The sequence below is a fragment of the Schistocerca serialis genome, chromosome 11, assembly GCF_023864345.2.
Source record: "Schistocerca serialis cubense isolate TAMUIC-IGC-003099 chromosome 11, iqSchSeri2.2, whole genome shotgun sequence".
NCBI lineage: Eukaryota > Metazoa > Arthropoda > Insecta > Orthoptera > Acrididae > Schistocerca > Schistocerca serialis.
The window spans coordinates 85,920,085-85,944,859 of NC_064648.1; the positions used below are offsets into that span (position 1 = coordinate 85,920,085).

The 24,775-nt window shown below is 39.1% G+C and overlaps 1 protein-coding gene across 5 annotated transcripts in view; it reads right to left on the bottom strand.

Annotated features, from left to right (window-relative positions):
- Positions 1 to 18,145, bottom strand: part of LOC126427296 (zinc finger protein ZFP2-like) — a 276,401-nt gene extending 258,256 nt beyond the window's left edge. For 2 of the 5 annotated variants that reach the window (XM_050089596.1, XM_050089595.1), the window contains exons 1-4: positions 17,898 to 18,142; positions 16,309 to 16,398; positions 12,607 to 12,751; positions 11,390 to 11,452 (exon numbers count right to left, since the gene is read on the bottom strand). In XM_050089596.1, the coding sequence (XP_049945553.1) occupies positions 11,390 to 11,452; positions 12,607 to 12,751; positions 16,309 to 16,337 (237 nt within the window). In that variant the 5' untranslated portion in view covers positions 16,338 to 16,398; positions 17,898 to 18,142. Of the gene's footprint in view, positions 1 to 11,389; positions 11,453 to 12,606; positions 12,752 to 16,308; positions 16,399 to 17,897 lie in introns of all 5 variants that reach the window. The other 3 variants (XM_050089594.1, XM_050089592.1, XM_050089593.1) reach the window with 3 other exon arrangements.
- Between the last annotated feature and the right edge of the window lie 6,630 nt (positions 18,146 to 24,775).

Sequence of the window (24,775 nt, forward strand, 5' to 3'; positions counted from 1 at the left end):
CTTCCTCTCCCTCAAGCATTCCTATCTTTCATATCTTCCGCTTCCCTCCAAGCCGTCAGCCGCTCTTCCCCAACCCACCCTCTGGCTCTTTTTCTCTCAGCACCCACTCCACCTGGCACAACCCCTCAGCCCAGTCAACTTCCACAATTGCACTTCTGGAATTCTGAATTCAGCCAATGCAGTTGCACACACATACACTCTCCGGCATAAAACTTAGCCTCTGTCTAGCTGCTGCTGAATATAAATCTGCAATGATTATGATATGCGACAATTAACCTGGCCATGCCCTATGTCCAGTTACCTGCACAATCTGGTAACACTGTAGATTTGGCAGTTCCTGTAGCAAGTCTTACTTCCTGTTCAACATGTTATGATACATGTAGACCCATGGTGTAGCAGTAAACAATGTGTCATCTAAATGTGACATTTCACATTTGAAACTGCTCCTTATACAAATTTTTTCATCGCTTTTCATCTGAATGTTGAAAGTCTTTAGGGTAATGGTAACACAGCTGCAATATATTTTCTCCTTTCTGGCACACTGCTGATAATAGTTCCAAGCAATAACATTTTTGCGAAAGATTTCTTGGCAGACTGCCTGCCTCTGAACATTGCATTCATCACAGATCTCCAGGGTCCACTTGCGGCATCTGGTAGCGACTGTCGCAGGGCTCCATCGCACGTTGTTGAAAGTATTAGATACCACTCACTGCTCTGGAAAGCATAAAATGCTTTACTGTTGTTCAGAAATGCCCCACCTAAAAGTCTACAATTTGCATTTCAAACTCAATAGCAATGGACTAATACAGCAAAAACAATTTTTGACAAAGTAATGTAAGTGGATAGACAAAGCCTACTCATCAAGCTGTGGCAGAACACACACATAACCTCCTTCTATGTGTGTGTTCTGCCGCCACTCAGTAGCAATGGAGGCAGATGGCCTGCTTTTATATGATGAGTATTGTATTACACTAATATGCAAGACATGGGTATGACTCAAAATTAATTTATAGTTTGTGATCCAATCAGACTACAGTACTATGTTGTTTAATGTTACTCTTTAATGCTTTACATCCAGTTTCTTTCCCATTAGAAGTGATTCTTCATGCTATAATGATTATTACCGCCATGGTTTTATTTCTTATGGTAAATGTATGTGGTAAGTTATGTGGACACCTTGCAGCGCATGAACTATAGCAATACAGGCTCCCTACACATTGTCTGTGCACATACAGATTCATGGAGAACTTAAAGCTGATCAAAAGTGATATTTAAGGCATTCAGTTAAGATTCAAACCAACAAAGATATCTATTTTTTGGAGCTCCACAGAGTGGAAGGAAATTGCTAATGTTAGAGTGAGTAAACATCTACAGGGATGCCTAAATCCCATTTAACAGATTTAACACAGAGGAACTATATTCACTTCACAACTACTCCCCTGACATATGCTTCCTACATGATGAACGGAACTCAAATTTGTATTTGTTAGCATCAACAAAATTCACCAACAGCAGCATGCTTTAAGGTATTATTTTATTTTATTTTATTCTTGAAGCAACCAGTTTTGGCATTTCATTATTCCATCTTCAGGCTCATGCATAATAAGAGAGTATACATGTAGTATATAAAAGTGAACAAAGCTTAAAAATAAAATTAGTGGGGTTAAACCAAATCTTTGTGTACATCCAGCACAATAGACTACAACATGTGTACATATTTATTAGTCATAAAACTATTTCACACCTCATATTTACAATGGAAAATGTAAATACATTAAAAAGATCAGCACTAGACAGTATAAAATCAAGGGTGCCATTGAAACAACTCTTTTTGCCTTTTGTTTTATACAGGGCGTTACAAAAAGGAACGGCCAAATTTCAGGTAACATTCCTCACACACAAATAAAGATGTTATGTGGACATGTGTCCAGAAATGCTTAATTTCCACATTAGAGCTCATTTAAGTTTCGTCAGTATGTACTGTACTTCCTCGATTCACCGCCAGTTGGCCCAATTGAAGGAAGGTAATGTTGACTTCGGTGCTTGTGTTGACATGCGACTCATTGCTCTACAGTACTAGCATCAAGCACATCAGTACGTAGCATCAACAGGTTAGTGTTCATCACGAACGTGGTTTTGCAGTCAGTGCAATGTTTACAAATGCGGAGTTGGCAGATGCCTATTTGATGTATGGATTAGCACAGGGCAATAGTCGTGGCGCGGTACGTTTGTATCGAGACAGATTTCCAGAATGAAGGTGTCCCGACAGGAAGACGTTCGAAGCAATTGATCGGCGTCTTAGGGAGCACGGAACATTCCAGCCTATGACTCGCGACTGGGGAAGACCTAGAATGACGAGGACACCTGCAGTGGATGAGGCAATTCTTCATGCAGTTGACGATAACCCTAATGTCAGCATCAGAGAAGTTGCTGCCGTACAAGGTAACGTTGACCACGTCACTGTATGGAGAGTGCTACGGGAGAACCAGTTGTTTCCGTACCATGTACAGCGTGTGAAGGCACTATCAGCAGCTGATTGGTCTCCACGGGTACACTTCTGCGAATGGTTCATCCAACAATGTGTCAATCCTCATTTCAGTGCAAATGTTCTCTTTACGGATGAGGCTTCATTACAATGTGATCAAATTGTAAATTTTCACAATCAACATGTGTGGGCTGACAAGAACCCGCATGTCATCAACACAGATTTTCTGTGAAGGTTTGGGCAGGCATTGTTGGTGATGTCTTTATTGGGCCCCATGTTCTTCCACCTACGCTCAATGGAGCACGTTATCATGATTTCATACAGGATACTCTACCTGTGCTGCTAGAACATGTGCCTTTGCAAGTATGACACAACATGTGGTTCATGCACGATGGAGCTCCTGCACATTTCAGTCGAAGTGTTCGTACGCTTCTCAACAACAGATTCAGTGACCGATGGATTGGTAGAGGCGGACCAATTCCATGGCCTCCACACTCTCCTGACCTCAACCCTCTTGACTTTCATTTATGGGGGCATTAGAAAGCACTTGTCTACACAACCCCGGTACCAAATGTAGAGGCTCTTTGTGCTCGTATTGTGGATGGCTGTGATACAATACGCCATTCTCCAGGGCTGCATCAGCGCATCAGGGATTCCATGCGACGGAGGGTGGATGCATGTATTCTCGCTAACGGACGGCATTTTGAACATTTCCTGTAAGAAAGTGTTTGAAGTCACGCTGGTACGTTCTGTTGCTGTGCGTTTCCATTACATGGTTAATGTGATTTGAAGAGAAGTAATAAAATGAGCTCTAACATGGAAAGTAAAACCTTTTTATTGGTCTTTTTCACTGACACACATGTACATTACCATGAGGGGTGAGGTAAACGTACACACGTGGTTTCCGTTTTCAATTACGAAGTGGAATAGAGTGTGTCCCATTGGAAAAGCGTCGACGTATGTGGTATCAGCATGATGGTGCACCTGCACATTCCGCAATTAACACTAGGCTGACCCTTGACAGGATGTTCGACGGGCGTTCTATAGGACGTGGAGGACGCATAAATTGGCCAGCCCATTCTCCTGATCTTACACCTCTGGACTTCTTTCTGTGGGGTACGTTAAAGGACAATGTGTACCGTGATGTGCCTACAACCCCAGAGGATATGAAACAACGTATTGTGGCAGCCTGCGGCGACATTACACCAGATGTACTGCGGCGTGTACGACATTCATTATGCCAGAGATTGCAATTGTGTGCAGCAAATGATGACCACCACATTGAACATCTATTGGCCTGACATGTCGGGACACACTCTATTCCACTCCGTAATTGAAAACGGAGACCACGTGCGTACGTTTACCTCACCCCTCATGGTAATGTACAAGTGCGTCAGTGAAAAAGACCAATAAAAAGGTGTTAGCATGTGGACGTAATGTGCTGTTCCAGTCTCTTCTGTACCTAAGGTCCATCACCGTTCCCTTTGGATCCCTACATAATTCGGTGCTCTCCGATACACACGATCCAACAGCGGAGGAATGGTACTCAAGCGTCAACTTTAGGTTACAATATCTCCGGATGTAATTAACATTTTACAATGCAAAAAACGGCACTGATTACGTATTTGTTTATATGTTCAGGTGTGCTAACAAAACTAACGGGGTTCCATTTAAAAAAATGTAGGTTTGAGTTAAAAAACATACTTCCGTGCATTTTTTTATGGTTTGTATTAACCAATTACACTATCCCCTCTCCTCACGTTAGGTCTGTGGAATCGATTTGTCAGTATTTGATGTGGTTTATGAAATATATCCAGCGGTAATGTTAGGTGACTCACCCTGTATATACAGGGTGTTACAAAAAGGTACAGCCAAACTTTCGGGAAACATTCCTCACGCACAAAGAAAGAAAATATGTTATGTGGACATGTGTCCGGAAACGCTTACTTTCCATGTTAGAGCTCATTTTATTACTTCTCTTCAAATCACATTAATCATGTAATGGAAACGCACAGCTGTCTGCTGTTGGGTAGCATTTGCACCATCAAAGAGCCACATGCCTGTTCCGGATGGCTGAATGACAATCATCTGTCCTCCAAGATACAGGTCACCTCCTAAGACGACCTGAAAACTATGGCATGGATGGTCAGTGGCACGATGGATCACACGTGTGATGTGGTCAACCCACTCCTTGATGCTGGCATGGCATTGAAAAACAGCCAGCTAGCTATCAGTGCCCAGTAAGTCGTCAATTTTGACAGTGGCTGGTCCAGCAATCCTCCATCCAGTAGGTGAACACAAAGTGGGAAGTAGTCACTGTAATGAGGTCATCAGTTGCTTCCCACTGTGCTGAGTGTTCAAGGGCTGGGGATCAGAAAGGAAGGTCCTTGGCAGAGGATGACCCAATAGCAGCTGAGAAATGTGTGGGACTGCCTGTGTTGAGGATGCACAGCTCCTGAGACATGATGAGGTTCTCCAACACTCAGCCCCTGGGGCAAGTATAGAGTGAGGCCCATAAGACATCATGGGCATTGAAGCCACTCAGTAGAAGAAATGGGCAGGGGAGCTGTTCAATAATTCCTGTGAGAGCCTTGGAACCTATTGCATCCTGCACAGGTAAGTACAGAGTGCAGATAGGAATTGTCAGACTTGCATGAACCCCAATGGCTACTGCTCATAGGTCAGTAACTAAGGGAAGAGGGTGAAGAGTGGTGTGTGTTATTGACAAACACAGTGACACCTCCCTTGGCTCGTTCCCTCGTCAGGTCATCCTTACTGTGGAGGCCCGCCCTGTAGCACAGAGTAATCAGTAGCTTTGAAATGTGTTTCCTGTAAACAGAAGCACAGGGACTGTACCTGTGCCAGGTGTTTCAGTTCCTCCACATGATTCCTGAACCCATTCATGTTCCACTTCAGTATGGGAGCCATTTATCATGATGGTTGGACTTCACCTTGTCTTACCTCTGGGATGGGGAGCCTATAGTGGTTGGAGTTTCCATTTTGGGGCAAGATGGTTGCTCTGGGCGGACTTCGGAGTCCATTGGCTCTGAAGCAGTAGCAGCAGAGCTATCAAGTTGGATGACATCGACATGGTCTGACAGCCTACTGCATGTTTTTGCCTGTGGCTAAACCTTCTCATTTGCTTTCTTGGCCTGGGGTGGCTTTGTGGGAACAACCTTGGGATTGTTGACAAGATCTCTACAGGTCATAAAACCTTTGCTATAATTCAAGGTGTTGTGGAGCTCCATGTCAATGGCATATTCTCCAAGGCATTTAGCTTTCCTGACATGTGTTGCTAGTTGGGAACTACCAGTTTCCACCAGTAGCATGTCATTACAGAGTTGTTTGATGGATTTCAGTGAACCTCCGATACCCATCAAATCTTTCTGAATCTAAAGAGGTGAAACCTTTTTGAAACTGCCCTCTTTCCATTTCGCAATTAAAAACACATTCCGACCAGCATCATGTGTACAGTTGCTCTTCATGGACAAATTCTGTATAACACCTGAGTCTGGAGGCCTGTCTACATGATCCCTCTAATTTGATTGGGTGTTTGTACCTAGCAGTGGCCCACCCATCCCACTGAGAAGTGGAAGAGGAAACTTCGAAGAATCCATCTTGGTCCCATTAACAGCTAGGAAAATAAAAGTCCACCTAGACAGAGTCCCATGAGCATCGGTAAGCCTCTTACAACTAAAGTGTGGCAGGTTCCCCCCAGAGGTTGCCTGCTACTGACTGTTTCACAACAGCCATGTGTCTCATCAGCATGCAGATTATGGTTTATATATATATATATATATATATATATATATATATATATATATATATATATATATACACACACACACACACTTCCCACTAACACCAACCTATCCGAACTCCGGAGATGGGAACTTGCTCTTCAATATATCCTCTCTTCCCGTTATCCACCAGGCCTCAATCTCCGCTAATTTCAAGTTGCCGCCACTCATACCTCACCTGTCATTCAACAACATCTTTGCCTCTGCACTTCTGCCTCGACTGACATCTCTGCTCAAACTCTTTGCCTTTAATTATGTCTGCTTGTGTCTGTATATGTGTGGATGGATATGTGTGTGTGCGCGCGGGTGTATACCCGTCCTTTTTTCCCCCTAAGGTAAGTCTTTCCGCTCCCGGAATTGGAATGACTCCTTACCCTCTCCCTTAAAACACACATCCTTTCGTCTTTCCCTCTCCTTCCCTCTTTCCTGATGAGGCAACAGTTTGTTGCGAAAGCTTGAATTTTGTGTGTATGTTTGTGTGTCTGTCGACCTGCCAGCACTTTCATTTGGTAAGTCACATCATCTTAACCTTGCGATCTGAGTGGTCAAGCCAAGACACAATGTTCCAGTGTCAAGCCGGAAGTTGTCGCTGAAGCTTGTCCAGAGCTTACAGTGACAGGGAACTGGAGGAGCGTACCTGTCCCCAGCTCAGTAACTTAGGGGTTGCCAAGCCCTTAACCAGCAAATGAATGATGAGCCCCTGAGGGCACTGAAAAATGAAAATTAGTTGCACTGTAACAAAAATTATTTTAACAAAACTAAAAATGTGTGCAAAATGTCACTGTACAAAATGTCAATAAACAGTAAGACATAGTGTACTGCTCACCACAAATGGACTGTACCTACATTTTTAGTGCCCTACACAACTAGAATACCAGGAATACCATCAAGATGTGGAGATATTATGGCTATAAGGCCAACATGTCAAAGCCACGGAGTAATAAATGAAATTGTGGAGTCACAGGGAAAAACTGGGTGTATGGCAATTGAAGCAGAACCATACAGGCAAATGTGCAGCTGTACACTTTCATACATTTTTTCACCCCCACATCTACCATAGATAACACATACTAACAAGCTCATTCATTGCTTCCATTATTTATCCCCATCTTGTTTAATCCCAATATGATGAACAAAATACAGATTTGTGTTGCCAACAGTTGCTTCAAATCTTTTCAGAGACTTTCTCTCGTTTCATTGAACATGTAATATGGTACTTGCAATGTAGATTACTATGGCTACTACAAAGTTTCCAGGAGATATATGACAGGAAGTATTAAGATTCATCATTTAACTTGGGACAGTTAGCAGCTACTTTAAAGTAGTAGTGAAAGGAAGTCTTAAGATATTGCTTTTGTAGGAAAACTGAAAATGATCTCAAAAGCAGTGATTGTTTCAGAAAGGGAGCACATGCTGCTCTTTTGTCATTAGATGTGAAGTCATAGAACTACCTGAACACTGTCAGTTTATTTTAGATAATGTGGGACACTATACTGCCATATTTATCTCTTATGTTTATCTGCTAAGTTCAATAAACTAAGGAAAAACTGCTACTTAGTTTGCACTGTACTAATAAACATGTATTACAGCTTATCATGATAATGCTATGAAGACAGTCTCTTTCAGTATTACAAAGTATCCCAAATTGTTACACATTACCAGGATAATACATACTTTCAGCTTCAAAACAGTCTGTCTACATTTGGTCCACAGTCATACTGAAGTAGCATTACAGGACTACCATGAAAATATGCAGATGTAGCAATAGGGGTAGATACATAATGAAATCCAGTTAAATCGTTCAGTTCCACAACGCCAATACAACTGACAGAAGTAGAAAAAGCGGACACTAACAAGAGTGCAATTCAGCAAATTTTTCATATTTAGATCTACAGGGTACAGAATCTAGGTAGTAACACACTTATGGTAGAGGATTTCTTTAGCAATTACTGATGAGCATGCTAGTGGCTCATTCGCAGAAAATGTAAAAATTTTGTCTCCAACTAGATTAATACAGAAAACCAACACACTTTAAGGGCAAACACTTAACAATTAAGCTAGCATATGACTAGGTCAAACAATGGTTCCCTTATTGTCCCAATGACGACCAAGACAAAATTCCCATTTTAAATAGCAAAGGAAGTTGTAGTTTCTGTTGAAATGACCTTCCTGGACTGAAAACCATATATTTTCTACCACTATGTCATTGCTTACAAGAGAGAAATTCAGAACATTTAATCTAAATGACAAAAAAATCTAGTGAATACATCAGGGTAATTGTGAAACAAATCAGGAAATAAATCGACCATCAAATAGCTATTAGACCAGCAAGAGGCAGAATACAGCCGCTCAGCTGATGTGAATCTTGAGCTGGCTGATTCCTTGGAAGCTCACTTTTTGAAGACACAGTGTTGCTGCCTACCACTGCAATGAATGGGAGCAGAAACGCCAAATAGGTCACTGTGTTTTATTCGCAGTTCTGTAACTCTGAGTTGGGTCTAAAGCATAGTTATGAATAATATCCAGATGCATTGACTGGAATTCATAAATAAAGAGCATGGAAAACTTTTCCACAGCTCTCCTCTTCTGTAGCTGTCACACACAATTTTGGCTTTCTGCATTAAACAAACTGAAAATCTCATTAACTGGAAGCAATTTGCTTAGGTATCACCAGACACTATTAACATTATGAGCGAACAACATTCATTTTAATATTATGTTCTTGAAAACAGTTTTCCTTATGCAAAGCTGTCATTCATTCCACAAAAACCAAAGAGGCGAAAAGTATTGTCTATTCTGAACAATTTCAATATAGCACCTGATGGTACTTTGTCAATAACAGCAAAAAGCACCCGATGAATGAGCTTTTCAATTGTCAGACAGCGTACAACACTGAGGAACCAAATTAACAAGATGATGTTACCTAAGGTGAGCACAGATTGGAACTTCTATGTAATATCGTGCAGTTGGCACATTTTGTACATTAATTTATTTCTTGATTATTTCACACTGATGACACCTCTAGGCTATCACAACATTCATACGTGAATTAACAAGGTGTAATTTAAAAAAACGCTATTGTAAATATTACGGCACTAGTGGCTGGATCTGACTCAGTGGACGGTGCTACTTTAATTTCATTTCATGTTGGAGACTATTGGAAATGCTTAATGCTTTCAAGATACTCACTGCCCACATCTCCTGAGACAATTCTTGAATCAGCTCTTGCTTAACTAAAAAGCTGAGTCACATAAATGGGGTATAACCAGAAGAACAAATAGGTATGGAGACAAGACACCTGGCACATTACATCAACATGGAATAATGAGAAAGTTGAGCATTGGTAAGGCAACAAATTTAGATGAAATGAATTAAAACATTTTGAGATGAAACCTAAATCATTTCTTCCATAAGTATGTCCATTTTGAAAATGTTTCTACACAGCTCACAAACACCAAGTATGTGTAATTGAAGATTTATTCGATTCATTTTTAGCACTCTGGTAATTTGAGGTGTAAGTGGCAAGTGTCTGCCACTTTACACTCATCATCCCAGTACCAGTGTGATGCAATCTGGAAGAGTCAGAAAAAGGGAATAAAAAAGTCCACAATTGCAGGAAATGAAACCTGTCAGTTTCCATGGTTTAATCTTACTTTCACATGCCTAACTCACGCATAGCAGTCCTCAGGGATGCAGGATGTTGTGACTAATCTCTATTGTATGTTAGTTTCTCAAGACTGATGTTTGGGGCCCATGGGCATTGATGTGGAAATACTCTAAGAACTCCAAGTTCTATGTGTGGGTATGGAGTTACATCAGCAATTTCCTGAAACTACACCTTACAAGGAGGAGCCACAATAGGTTGCACTCTCACACAGTCAAAATTTCGTATGGTGAAAGAAGCGTAAAAGTACATGGACATTATTTTGTCTTAGGTGTCAACAATCAACAGTTTTCAAGAAAATGACTGGCATAGTTTCTTTGTTACTGTGTCAGTATGCATAGTGGCTGATAACAAGGGTTCAACTTTTTGCACTCCATGTCAAATCTATGCATATGAATAAGCCTTTTGTTGTCACAGAAGTATGTTCAATTTTATTTTTATACTACAAAAGAACCAGTGTATTCCCCAGGGTTGTATCTGTCACAAAAACAGTCAAAGCATAAAGAACTGAAACACCACCAGCAACATGCTAAGCCGTATATACCACAGACACATTCTTTGATGTATGATTAGGAAAAATAACTTCACTAACATTCTAAACATCTGACGATCTGGTGATAATTTCATGGAAAACCAAGCATATCAAAGTATTTTCTCAAAAGCTATTCATGCTTTCCTCCCCTCCTCTTCCCTACACCACACTCATATACTTAGAATTCCAAAGATACATGTATCAACCTGCATCATCTATGTAAAAAATATACTTATAGAGACAAAAAATTATTTCAAATACCAGAAGTTCACCACTTTGTCAAAAAGATTTCAATAAGGATATAAGAAACATAAGTTAGAAATTAACAGATATAACAACAATTTATGACTGTAAGTAGAAATTTACTTCTGCCACAAGTACTTGGATTTCCCAAAACAAACTCGGATTTCCAGTTTTTTTTACAGACATTCTCATCCACCATTAGGCACTACAACCACAAGAATGAGATTCTAACACAACCCAGGATGCATGCTTGGACAGCCTTATCATTCCGGCAAAAAGTCTCAAAAGCAAGAAATCTTGACTCCAGTTCTGGTTACAGCAGTGATTTTCACGATTTGCTTTATATGTACACCAAACCAGTCACACTGAATTCCTAACTATATTCACATATGTAAGAAATAATTCTGCAAATATATATTGTACAACTGTTCCACTGGCTCAAAGTTAATACTTCAGCCCATACATTCTGAATTTTGCCTTGTTTTCCTCATTGTCCACAGGGGTCTAATATAGTACTGAGAGTCTGGCACCATTCACCATCATAGCCATTACAATGAAAACCTGAATGCCAATGGACAGCTACAATTGTTATCAATTATATTATATCCACAACAACTGTCATATAAATGTACTTAATTATATACTCATTTAAATCCTAGAATTACCTCTTGGTTCACACACTCCTGCAATTCTTCTTTTACATTTATGGTGGATGGGTAAACCTGGACCTGTGATAAGAGTAAAAATCTTTAATTGGTGGCTTAAGACATCATGGTTTTCAAATTTTTTATGAACTTTAAGTTTAACTACAGAACTGTTACGAAAAATTGTTACTACACAGTTTAACAAGAATAATCATTTTATCATTACATCTCCTTCCGAGAGAGAAATTCCGGGTGAGATGAACTCAGTAAGATTTATTTCAAAGTGAAAAACTTATGATAACACTCATAATAATGTATTTTAGCAGTTTTTAGGAAATTGCACTTCACACTTTTCCCTTTGCTACTATTTCATGTTTGTCAATATAAAGCCATCACCATACACCTTACCATTAAATACTGGAATAGCAATTACACTGGCATAAAACACACATTTAATTATATGGAAAAACATTCTGCTTTGCAACAAAAGTAGCGCACATGTTAATGGTAGCATATAATCCCCCATTTCTATGGTTACTCCAAATAATGGTATTAATATACTAGAGGCAGGTGCGATACATCAAGGAACATCCGTCTTTTTTCCAACTGCTTATTTTCTGATGCCTAGGGTAGACACAGAAAACTATTCAAAAAATGAAAGCCCTGAATATGGGAAAAACAATTCTCGCAATGAAGTAACAGAAATGTAATGAGATATTCAAGGTTCAAAGGATCAAAGTGGAGAGATACTCATCACTGCCCTGGTTTTTGTAGGCTGGGCTGACACTGAATGTCCCGTCTACTTCAATTAGACACTGACTTATCCAGTTAAATAGTCAATATGCCCAGGTATATTCGTGCAAGCTAACATTCTCATGCAAGTTCCGGCATTTGAGCTGGCACTGCTTCTACAGAAACTTACAAGACAAGTGAAATGAAGGAAGTAATAGATATTTCACAAAGACAGAAAAATCTGTCTCAATTTGCCATTAAATCTCAAGAGTATCACAGGCTTGAAACCAACATTTTGCTAGATTTTAAAGAAAACAAGCAAAAATTAAGATCCCTCACTAATTTCAAACACTGTAATTTACTGGAAGTTAATAGTGAAACCAACCACGCTAGCTGTTAAAATAGTTTCATTATAAAGTCGTGACCAGTTTTCACATCAGTAGAGATGTACGTTCGTATGATCTGTACAAGAAATTACAGTGGGTTTAGAAATAGATGTGTCCTACCATGAAGGCCCATATATCAACGTGAGCTGGGTTCTGATACATTTCTTCACTTTTTTTTTTAACAGTCAGGGTGCAGCGAAGTAAATGGTAAGAGCCAAGTCCATTGTTCATTCTCAAGATTAAACTGACTGGAATTATGCTGCATCTATAAGAGAAAGAAAACCAGATAAAACAGTTAAAATTTCTGACTTAAAAGCAATTATGGGAACTAACTAAAATCACCACATTAGCGTGTCTTAATTTTGGAAGAGAAGTAGAATAGAGCCTCAAACATCTTACCATGCTGTAGAAGTGTGCACAGCATCATTGTTACCAATACTAATGGGTCAGTAGAATGAGCCACATGTGAGATGGCACTAGTGCGAGTCTTTGATTGAATTGATGCTATCTACGAAAGGAAACATGGGGACTGGCTTTACATTTTAAATGGTTCTTCTCAGGATTGCAGTGATTCTCTGGGGGAGTTTAATAAAATGTGTGATAATATCCAACTCACCATGTAGGAGAGTGGTGATGTGGCTCTTTCCTTTTTGTATCTGTCCATCAGGATTGATGATAATATAGCCAGCTATGATATATACACTATTTCACACCTAGTAATTCAAAGCTCCTCTAACCACACACTGTGGTATATTAAAAGGTGGCCTCCTGGGCATTGCTTCACAGACCACACAGTGTCCCTTTGTCATGTGAAGCTCATGACGGAATTTATGATAATCCAGTTTACAGCATATTCAAATGGCTACACTGCAGACTTCATCCACTGTATTAACAGAAATGTGTTGCAGAAAATGAATATAGGGTATAATAATGTGAGCTGCTCTGCATCATCTAGCACATCAATTATGCTCACCCCAATATGTAACAGGGATTATAGTGATGGTAAATATCATAGGATATCTTATTATGATATTACTTCTAGTAAGGTTGCTAAATAGCCGGTCTCTAAGAACATATTTCTGGCCTGTTTTGTCCCAAAGATTAGTGGCCTACAATTTAGGCATAGGGAGAAGACAATGCAGGATAACTTTAAATCATATGGTATGCATTGCATCAAGTGTGACATTATGATTCTAATATATAGACCAAACAGGAAAAAGCTTTGACATATGTTTTAAAGAACATAGTAACAGTGCAGGTTCAAGATCAGCTTTAAGCACCCATTTACATGAAACAGGCCATTCAATGACTAGCCTCCACTCAAATTTGTAGGTGCTGCACTATGAAAATCAGGGTACTGCACTCAACAACCACTTTTAGCATGATGTTGATATAACATATGATGAACAGTAAGACTTGGCTCTTAGCATTTACTAAGCCACATCACGACTGTTTAAAAAAGTAAAAAAACTTGAGTCCTCAGCTCACATTGATATATGGCATTTGATGTTAGGACACATCTATTTTTTAGAGCTATTGTAATTCTTTAATGCTTCAATTTCTTGTACAGATCACCTGAAGATTTATCTCCACTGATGCAAAACCAGTCATGGCTTTTAAAGCAAAGTATATCAACAACCATTGCTGAAAATTTATACACCATGTGCAATTTCAGTTGCAGCTGACCTACTTCTAATATGATACATTAAAGTCTGATTAATATGTTAGCAGCACATCACATGACTAAATTTTGTGTGTATATTAAAAACAAATAATAAATTAGTATGACAGCAACAAATATGGACTGGGAGTGTAAAGATGTGTATGCTAAAAAGCACTGAAAAGTTTTGATAATGATTACTGTAGCACTCTGTAATTGAATAATTTCACCACAGCCACAGTATCATTCCTGTGGTTCTAAATGTAGCATGATGTTGACACATTACAAATACCAAATAATATTTTGTTTGCAGTAAAATCAGGTGATATAATTTAAAATAAAAAATAAAGAAATCTTATTCTTCTGCAAGTTAATGAAAGTCTTTCATTTTCACTTACACTGGTGGAAACGGGACAATAAGGTAGAGCTACTTTTTTGGCTTTCACTCTGCTTAATTTAAGAAATGGTTATCTACTTGGAGACTGCTGGATGACATACATTTCTGGGAAACAATGTATCGGATAGAAAATACATTGATAGTATGTTTCAGGAATGAGAATTCCACATATGCATTTGGTGTGACGATTTACAATAAGATATTGGTCCGAGGAATAGGAATCACTGCTTCATAGTGGGGAGGTTAGTCAAATGCATCTGTTTATGATACAAAACATACATAGACTAAAAATTAAGTTTTATGTGCTTTTGAAATTTAGGTGTCTTTTAGTTAATATAATATGTTAAATGTGTTCTCAAGGGCCACAGAAAATGTTCAGTCCACCCACTGAAGCATCACAAGTTGTGAGAGAAACTTCCGTGTGGTATTTCAATAATTTCTGAGGTTCCAATCCACAGTTAACCAGTGTTCAAATTGGCATAATTGGTATTCATAAGTTCTACAGCTTTCAATTAATCTTATAAGACTATTATTTTAAGCTAGGGTTTGTTTCACCTATCAAATTGTAATGAGGTTAGTTTTAATATATATTTAGCAGAAAATGTGAACCTGAAAATCTCATCAACCTGAACGGACCCACATCATTACCAAAATTGTAAAAACAAACCACTCAAACCACTCACAAAAATGCAATAAGCGTAAAATAAATACTGTAACAAGGATTCAGCTATTCTCGGGACATAATATTTGTTGGTTTTGGCTCTCAAAACCAAACTGTCACAGCATAATCCCAAACACGTACCATACTATACTACAGACCAGTTTGTCACCACATCTTCTATTTCAAAACATAATATATAAGCAAAATAAATATTGCCAGTGTTGCATTATATCTCTGTACACATATGTCATATGCCATACCATTCCACCAAGGATTAGAGTCAGAGCCTGTTACCAGTAGGTTCAACCCACACTATTACTGAAATTGTAATCTATCAGTGTGCACGGAAATAGTGCTGTCAACCATTCATTAAGCTCCAGTAAAAAATTTCTCTGAAATGTAAATTTACTGACATCCATTTTACATATTCAAAGAGAAATGCTAAAAAATGGTTCAAATGGCTCTGAGCACTATGGGGCTTAACATCTGAGGTCATCAGTCCCCTAGACCTTAGAACTACTTAAACCTAACTAACCTAAAGACATCACACACATCCATGCCTGAGGCAGGATTCGAACCCGCAACCATAGTGAAGCGCCTAGAACCGCTCGGCCACACCGGTTGGCCATACAAATGCAAATTTACAGATTAATATGAAACTTACTTATCAGAACAGTGACCACAGTGAACAGCTCTTCAAACTTACTTACAAAAATGTTTTATGTGGGCAGTAATCATGTAATGTTGATAAAGAAATCACAAAAACATTTCAACTTAAATTCTCAATTATTTGAAGTAAGCATACAGAATAAGAGCACACTCCAAGTTTATGTGTATGTATTATCAATGTCACTGAACAGTGCATTTCGAAGTTCTCTAAATTCTAGTAAACATTTGATCTACTCTATTCCTTTCAATCCAGTGAAATTCAACGCAAATCATAGTTTATGCAATCTTGTGAATTGTTATGCATGACAAAAATATTATCTGGAATACACCACATTATACATACTTCCAGACATACGACAATTATGTTTATTTGCTCCAAATAACACACAGACAACTTAAAGAAACACTGCCAAGACAAATAAGGATACCACTTACTGTGGAGTCTGGCAAGGTTGACACCTCATCTGTTATCTCTGTTTTTATCCAGATAATGTTTTTCTGATCCATTGCTGCAGTTCCAAGGCCCTGAAAACCAAGGAGCCAGATAAAAACAATGGTATTCAATATCCATTGTCACTATGAGATAAATCTCAGAAACAGCATTTTTTTACTCCTACCACTGCACGAGTCATTGCAGAGGGAATAAATTGGAAAAAAACACAGAAATAACATTAAGAATGCATCTCTCATGTTATGAAGGGTCAGAACGTGCTATCTCTAAATGTCAACAGAAAAATCACATGCATACAAAGATTTATTGATTGCTACTGTTTCTTTGTGCCAGTGATTCATTGTATACTACAGCTACAGTACTATATGCAGTATGGGAGATATTTTGTAGCTCTCCATCTGAATTGTAACTTCAGCAATTTGAGCATGCAAACCAACTAACACATGTAACGTGAACTTTATAAATAAGACAGTTTACTACACTAAAAATATATTTTACAATAACGAGAAAGTTTAAAATGAAGCTTGCAGGCACACACACTTAGATTGTTCTCATGTTGTACAACCATCTTTTATCACTGTAATTTTTGTGCACAGTGTAGCTCTTCCTGGACCAATTATTATTGTAATGTCCTTATACAGAAGAACTTGATAGCAGCTCACTCTGAACATCCACGCAAATAAGAGTTAAAATGTCTTCTATTGGATCCTCTTTCACCCCAATATAAACAATACTTCTACATAAACAGTAACTGCGGGCATTTATGTCGTAAGTATTCAAGCATACGATTTCAAATGCTACTATCTGTGTGAGCAACACTCCATATCACAGCATCGCTCTTTCCATCCCTTAACCAACATCATTGTATCACAGGTGATATGCAAGTTGATATTAACATACTAATATAGAAAATGTGCGAAATTCACTGTCTGCCTTCTTTCACCCATCGGAAAGTATTCAACAACGTTTCCCACTTTCACTGGAAACCACAACTCAAGGAAACTGTTGCAAAAGTTGCAGAAATACTTTCCTTTACGAATTCAAGAAGGATAAATGTAGAAATCTAGCAGGCACTTTACATGATGCTATAGACCTAACGACACATCGACCAAATATTTCCGGTAACTGATGTACAAAATATATTCTTGATGTACACCAGAATAAGAATAGAAACACTACCTTCTACGCTGAAATTACAAAACATACATTTCACGGAAAGTAACACAGACGTTATGTCAAAAAAACATAACCTAAGAAATTACATATGAAATTCACACGCTGTCCATAACCATCATCAAAGTCGCAAATGGTTATCCAATAACAGCAATTCAATACGGAATAAAGTTGCTTTCGGGTATTCAGGTTGTATCACATTAAATTAAAACAATATTGACAATTCACCAGTTCCTCGGAGCATATTCGCACCTTGTTTCACAAGTCCTTTCCATTTACCATAATAATAATAATAATAATAATAATAATAATAACAAAAATGCTGTAACACTCGTGTCCCAAAATCAATTTTCGTATTTTCTTCCCTCATGTTAGCAATTTCTTTTTATTTATTTATTACCTGAAGGACGCAATTTACAAATTTCTGCAATACACATTACACAAGATGGCTGCTACTAAGCACCTCACTTCGAAGATATTTTGACCTGAACGCTCGTCCAGAAAACGATCTGTCTGCGCAAATCAGATTTGAGCAAACAGCTCGTTGCGTGTCAACAGAAGATTTGCGCAGAAATGCGTACGGAAACTTCGAACTTGGAGGTTAGAGCGAAACTGCTCAAATCTGTTCCTACAAACCACATCTGGGCAGACAAGTTGGAGCATGTGGGCAGGTGACCGCTGCAAATAATCAAATATGGTAGGAAGCGTAAAGATTCATCATAAGAATGAACCTCATGTAAACATTACACTATGTATTCTTCCGCGTTTGAAGGAATCTCATTGGATTTCGTTTCGCGTAGAGCAAAAGCCAACTGCCAATCTGTCTCGAGTACAGTGAAGTACGAGGACATGTTTTATGCTTTGCGTTACGCGTACACCAACTCAGATATAATAAAGAGCAGCAGCTATACTGGCGCATTTAACCTGAAAAGCACTGGCCAGCCACCTGGTCCAACTAACCCGCAGTGATGTGAACAGTTGTAGTAATGAAGTAAATGTCAATTATTGAACAAAAGGAAATAATGGAAAAACTCCGAAGATACGATTCTTAGGTGATCTGAAGGAAAACACACTATCAATCTTAGCTAACATAGTACTGTGATTAAAAGCGAGAGTGATGAAAATTGGCCGGCCGTAGTGGCCAGGCGGTTCTAGGCGCTACAGTCTGGAGCCGAGCGACCGCTACGGTCGCAGGTTCGAATCCTGCCTCGGGCATGGATGTGTGTGATGTCCTTAGGTTAGTTAGGTTTAAGTGGTTCTAAGTTCTAGGGGACTGATGACCTCAGATGTCAAGTCCCCTAGTGCTCAGAGCCATTTTTGAACAGGTAGCCGTCTGGTAATCTCTGAACGTCTTCCACATAGCATATATCGGACTCCGAAGAAAGCGGTACATTACAGTACTGCTGAGCAGATAACGAGGCGGTCAACAACAGAATCCCAAGCTACCAAAGAGTCCACCTTTCCTCCTCCTCCTCCTCCTCTTTTATGACGTGCTGTCCTGCATTTCGCCATCGTTCGGCAGTGATGTGGCACAAAGCTTCGTGCATTAGTTCCAGTAAGTTTGGCAGCTTAAATCTCTTGTTATTTCTCGAGACAAATCCCTTAACTTGGCTCCAGATCAATTCTATTGGCTTCACATAGCAGTTGTATGATGACACCTGTAAAAATGCAGCATTTGTACAGTGTGCTCAAAGCCGTGAAAATTGTTTTCCGTGTTTCTACGACGCTTATCGCTCTGGATCGTGTTAGAGCACATCTGTTCTATAAAAAAGTGGGCATGTTCAAACAAAGAGTATTTTATTTTTCATTTCTCTCCAAAAATGTAATTGTGTAATTTTTCTTAATTTCAAAATCTGTAACAATCTTTTATAATATATCGATAATTAAGAATGTGTATTTGCAATGAAAACCAGAATTCTGTGTGTGGTATGTAATTCGAAACCAGAAGACATGATTTTTTCTTGAAAAAAAAATGATTATTAAGTATGAGTTAACTACCATATGTTGATAAATTTTGTATTTAAATGCTTATGATATTGAAACAGAACAAAAAACTTAGTGATTAATATGGGTTTCGAACCACGGCCAACCAGCCCGCACGATTATTAAGAAACTAGGCTACTTATTACGCCACGATTACAATCAAAATTGCATATTTTGTATTTAGTGCATCATGCTTCTCAACAAACGTAAAAGCTCATTTTTCTCTGCAATGTTGTGAAAAACATGAAGAATAACTTTTTTCTACCCATTAACGGTGTCCCGCGCGCGTGTTTTACTACGAAACAGGAAGCAGTGTCATCCAGTTTCGTGGTATATCTGAACAGTGAGACTGTCAGAGCACAAATAGCGCTTACGGAGACACTAACTGTACACGATTTTTGAAATAAAAATTACGTAGCTAAAGTATGATTTGAAAAACGTTGATGGCTGTTAATACATCAGAATGTCTTTAAGTTTCATTTACAATGACATGGTAATAAAATGTCTAATACAGAAGTTGGACCTACTTCCAAGAGCGGTACAACACCAGTGTACTAGAGGTACGGCTGCTGACCAATCGTTGCGTTTGTGTTTGTTTACATCCGGTTTATTCTAATGATTGACGAAGTTTATCGTCTGTACGTGCTACAGAATAGAAATATCAATACTCTGTATTTCTATTCTGTCGTCTGTGCTTAGTGAATTTAAATGGTAGATAAATGCCAGTGCTCTAGAGAATTCATTACTAAGGTTATCGATTTGTGTAGGGGCCATACATGTTTATGGAAAGTTAAACGCAAGGAGTACAGCGACAGTGACACAAAGGCAGCGGCTCATATTTTGCTGATATGGAACTTATGTGCTGTTGACACTACAGCGAACACAGAAATTATTAATTAAAAAAATAAATTCGTTGCGAACTATTTACCATAAAGAACTGAGTAAATTCACAAGATCTATTAAATCTGGTTGCGAGTGTGACGAAGAATGGGCCAAGTTTGTAGTGCTTTGACCAACTACATTTTCTGAACGATCAAGAAGTACTGAAACCCAACAGGAACCCATTTGAGGATGAGATTGGAGAGACTGTGCCACAGGAAATGGAACATGAGGCAATGTAAAAGAATATATTTCACATACATCAGCAGAACTCTATGCAGAGTCTTATATGTGTGTGCATATAGGATTTAATAAGTTAAAACAGGTTGTATGAAATTAAGTGCCGTGATAAAAAGAACATAATAATAGCTGTTCATATTTTACAGATAGATATAGAAAACAAAATTAATAGGACACAGGTCTTTCCTGCCAGCTCCAACAACACTAAAATACTGTTTACCTTTATTTGGAACAGTTCCTGCCCTGCCAAAAATTTGTCCACCCTTTCCACGCTGAAGGGCATGCATAATCTCTTCGTCACACCTTTCACCCAGATCAACAGAACATTCGTTGACATTTTCGCGATCAATAGACTGTGTGAAATTGAGAGTTTCTTTCACACAAAAAGTAGTGCAAAACACTGTAAGTTAATACAACAGTTCCAATACTCTCCAACTTGAAACTGATGGTTTTATGGAAAACATGTAAACTTGACCCCAATATTCCAAATGTATTTTCAACAATGTGGTGTGCTCTTGACAGGCAGTAATTAAAGATTTTTCGTAACAATATTGCTTTATTAAATGTTTGCAAATTGAAAGATGCCACCACCAATAAAAACATACGCCAGAATTTCGTGTGAATTTGCAATTCGTTGAGGTTGTGGAATATTTGAAGTATTATTAACAAGTAGTTCACAAAACTTTGCGTTCTGTAGAACTCCATCAGAAACTCTGCATTTGTTCCTACGTCACACCACACAGATTCACTGTTAACATTACCTGCAGCCATTAACACAATGCTATTACATTCGATACGAATGGCAGCTGAGACAATGAATTGAAATTTATGCCACTGCTGGGACTTGAATCCAGGCCTCCTGTCTGCTAGGTAGTTATGGTAACTGTTACACTATTGTAGTCTTATGGCTAGCAGAGCTGCACAGATTGCCTATGTCCAATACCCTCTGCTACACAAACTTCGGTTCAAAATTTCACTCCGCTTTCCCCTTCTCACATCATCACTATTTCTGAGACTCTCCTACCTTGGAACATCACCCCAAGCTTTGAATATTTTGGGGAAATCCTACCTGTACCCCAAACGTAGGTGATCTAATGATCTGTTGGAATAACATTTTTCTGGAAACATATGAGTCTCAACTTTATTTTCTGTAAGGATGGAAACTGAAGGAATGAATTATAATTTGAGTCACAGATGGGACTTGAACCTGGGCCTCCTGCTTACTACATTGACATGCTAGCCAATACGTTCAAGTCCTGCCCAGGGCACAAATTTTAGTTCATTGCTTCAGCTTCCATTCTTAACAAACGCAAAGTTGAGACTCATATGTGTCCCGAAATATGTTATTTCATTGGACAAATAGATCACCTAGGCCTCTGGTACAGGCAAGATTTCCCCATTACATACAAAGCTGGGGTGCTATTCCAGTGTCAGAGAACCTCAACAATAGTGATGATGTGAGAAGGGATAAATGGGCTGAAGATCTGAATTGATGTTTGTGTTAGGGAGGGCACTGGAGTTAGGTGGTCCATGCAGCTGCAGTAGTCACAACGCTACAGTGATGTAGTGAGTAGTGCATAGTACTGCCATGGCCATATGCAGTCGTGATGGAGCAATCATTTTGCATGTGTTTGGCGGCGCTTGCAGCTGTTTGTACTGTAAATACAAGATGATTAGCGACATGAAAAATGAATTATGGCGTTATACATTGCATTTTGGTTTCCCATATGGGTTTCATCTACCATATGTTCATGGATCAATAGACTGAGTATACAACAAATTGGGACTGTAGAATGAAAAAGTTCTTGGACTTTTATAAGATTTTCTTGCGTATGCCATCTATGTAAAACTGTTTAGTGATTAACCTTGCATATGTGCTATGACCAAAAGGTATGGCAGATTTTGTGTATTCTAGAAGCTAAATTTGTAAAGTAGCTGTCAGTCATGCTGGTCTAGGACTGCACATGGTCAGTGTCTTCAATTTTTCTTTTGAAATTATCTTTCTCCTAGAACGAATCCTACAAGCTCTGTCACAATATGAAAAGATTCACGCTGAGAAGTGGACTGGCAAGAACCATTTCAATGCGGTTAACGAGGTCAGGAATGCAAAAATTGACCTACAAAAGCATATACCGTCCAACACCCCAGGGGTAAGGATTTAGGGCTCTCGTGATGCACAAAGGGCAACCACGAACTTGCACTCTGTCTGACTCTACTGAACACATAAAATCTGAATGTCCTCGTTTCAAATTGATTCAGGATGTAAACAGACTTACAAATGCACAGATGCTAATGGAATGACCTGCGACAAGTGTGGCCCAGAAGATATCACAGCTAATGTAAACAAGACTGTGACAACCCAATTATGCTCTGTTAGTTGTGGAGACAGCGATACCCTCAACCTCACCACAAGCATACAGGTTTCCATGAGCGATAGCCACTGTGACGAACATCCGTCTTTCAACAGGAAACCTCCATGCAAATTCAAGAACTATTGGATGATGGTGACTAGTCGTGGGCTTCTTGCCCATCTGAAATACCATCTCATGTATACATACCTTCTGGTGAAGAGCAATCCGAGAAGGAATCCACAGCCATCCTCATCATGGATAACAAAATCTACCCTGATGGAGTTGCATTCAGCAAAGAACAGAGAAATTGAAGTAAACAACATGTAAGCAGAGTGAGGAGAAAATCTGCACCCTTAAAAGAAACTCCAGCGCCAATAAAGCAGATCATAAAACATGAAAGTTATGAAAGCAACACAGATAAAGTGAACCAGGTCTCACGGCATGCAGGGGCGGCTGATACGAGAATGACTGTCAATCGTCAGGGACCTGAACCAAAGGATACCAGCCACCAGCATACATGACACATGATGACATTTGGGCAGAGAACACTGGGTGAAATGGACCCTTTCTATCCCCACCATGCAAGTTTATAAAATAACAACTGTTAATTTAAATAGAACTGAATTGGTATCAAAACAAAATGCTTGATAGACTATTTGTATGCTGCTGACATCGATGTATTATTACTTCAGTGAGTTATGTCATCGAAGATAGGCAAACAACAGGGTATGCTGCCATAATGAATGTTAGTAATGAGGTTGGCCTGCAGTTTTGTTCAAAGCAGTCGTCAATTGTAAACCTACAGTGATTCTGGAAATGGAACGGAGCCTTGCCATGCAATTACAGCATTACAATCTGCTGAGCATCTACGCCCCAACAGGGTCCACTGGAAGAAGAGACAAAGGGATTTTCTTAGGAATGAAATAGTCCATTTATTAACAAACAAGCATTTAAAGATGATAACGGATGGAGATTTTAATTGAGTGCTACGCATAGGAGACCAGAGGCCCTATCTTAAATTTTGACAAGAGCTACAAAATTTAACTGATGGTTTGGACCTAAAAGATAGATGGTTCTACCTTTACCCAGTCATACTAGGATATATGTACATTAGTGCCATTTCTGGGAGCCACCTGGATAGGGTTTGCCAGCCGAAGTGGCCGTGTGGTTAAAGGCGCTGCAGTCTGGAACCGCAAGACCGCTACGGTCGCAGGTTCGAATCCTGCCTCAGGCATGGATGTTTGTGATGTCCTTAGGTTAGTTAGGTTTAACTAGTTCTAAGTTCTAGGGGACTAATGACCTCAGCAGTTGAGTCCCATAGTGCTCAGAGCCATTTGAACCATTTGGATAGGGTTTACACATCTAAAGATACTGTAAGCAGTCTTCATAATTGTGAAATATGGTCACTTAGTTTTAGTGACCATACGACATATAATAAATCTATTAGGCATATGCACCATAAAACATTCTTGGGGTACAGTGTAACACAGCTGAATGTGTCACTGCTGGATGGTGCCACATTAAAGTGGACGTGGCAACAATGCCTCCAACAGCAAACAAGATAGAGGGACTGTGTTGCTTGGTATACCAAGCTTGTGAAATCCCAAATTAAGAAATGTATTTGTCAGTTTGCCAGAGCCAAAGCTTACTGGAGAAAACAAACTTTAGAGTTTTGTTTCGCCAGTCTACACCAACTGTATAGCAATCTTTCTTCATTTGCATACAATATGATCCACATCAAATGCACCAAAGCAAAAATTACAGCTTTTGGTCTATGAACCACTTGCTGGTACAATAATATGGGTAAGCACCTCGGATGATATCT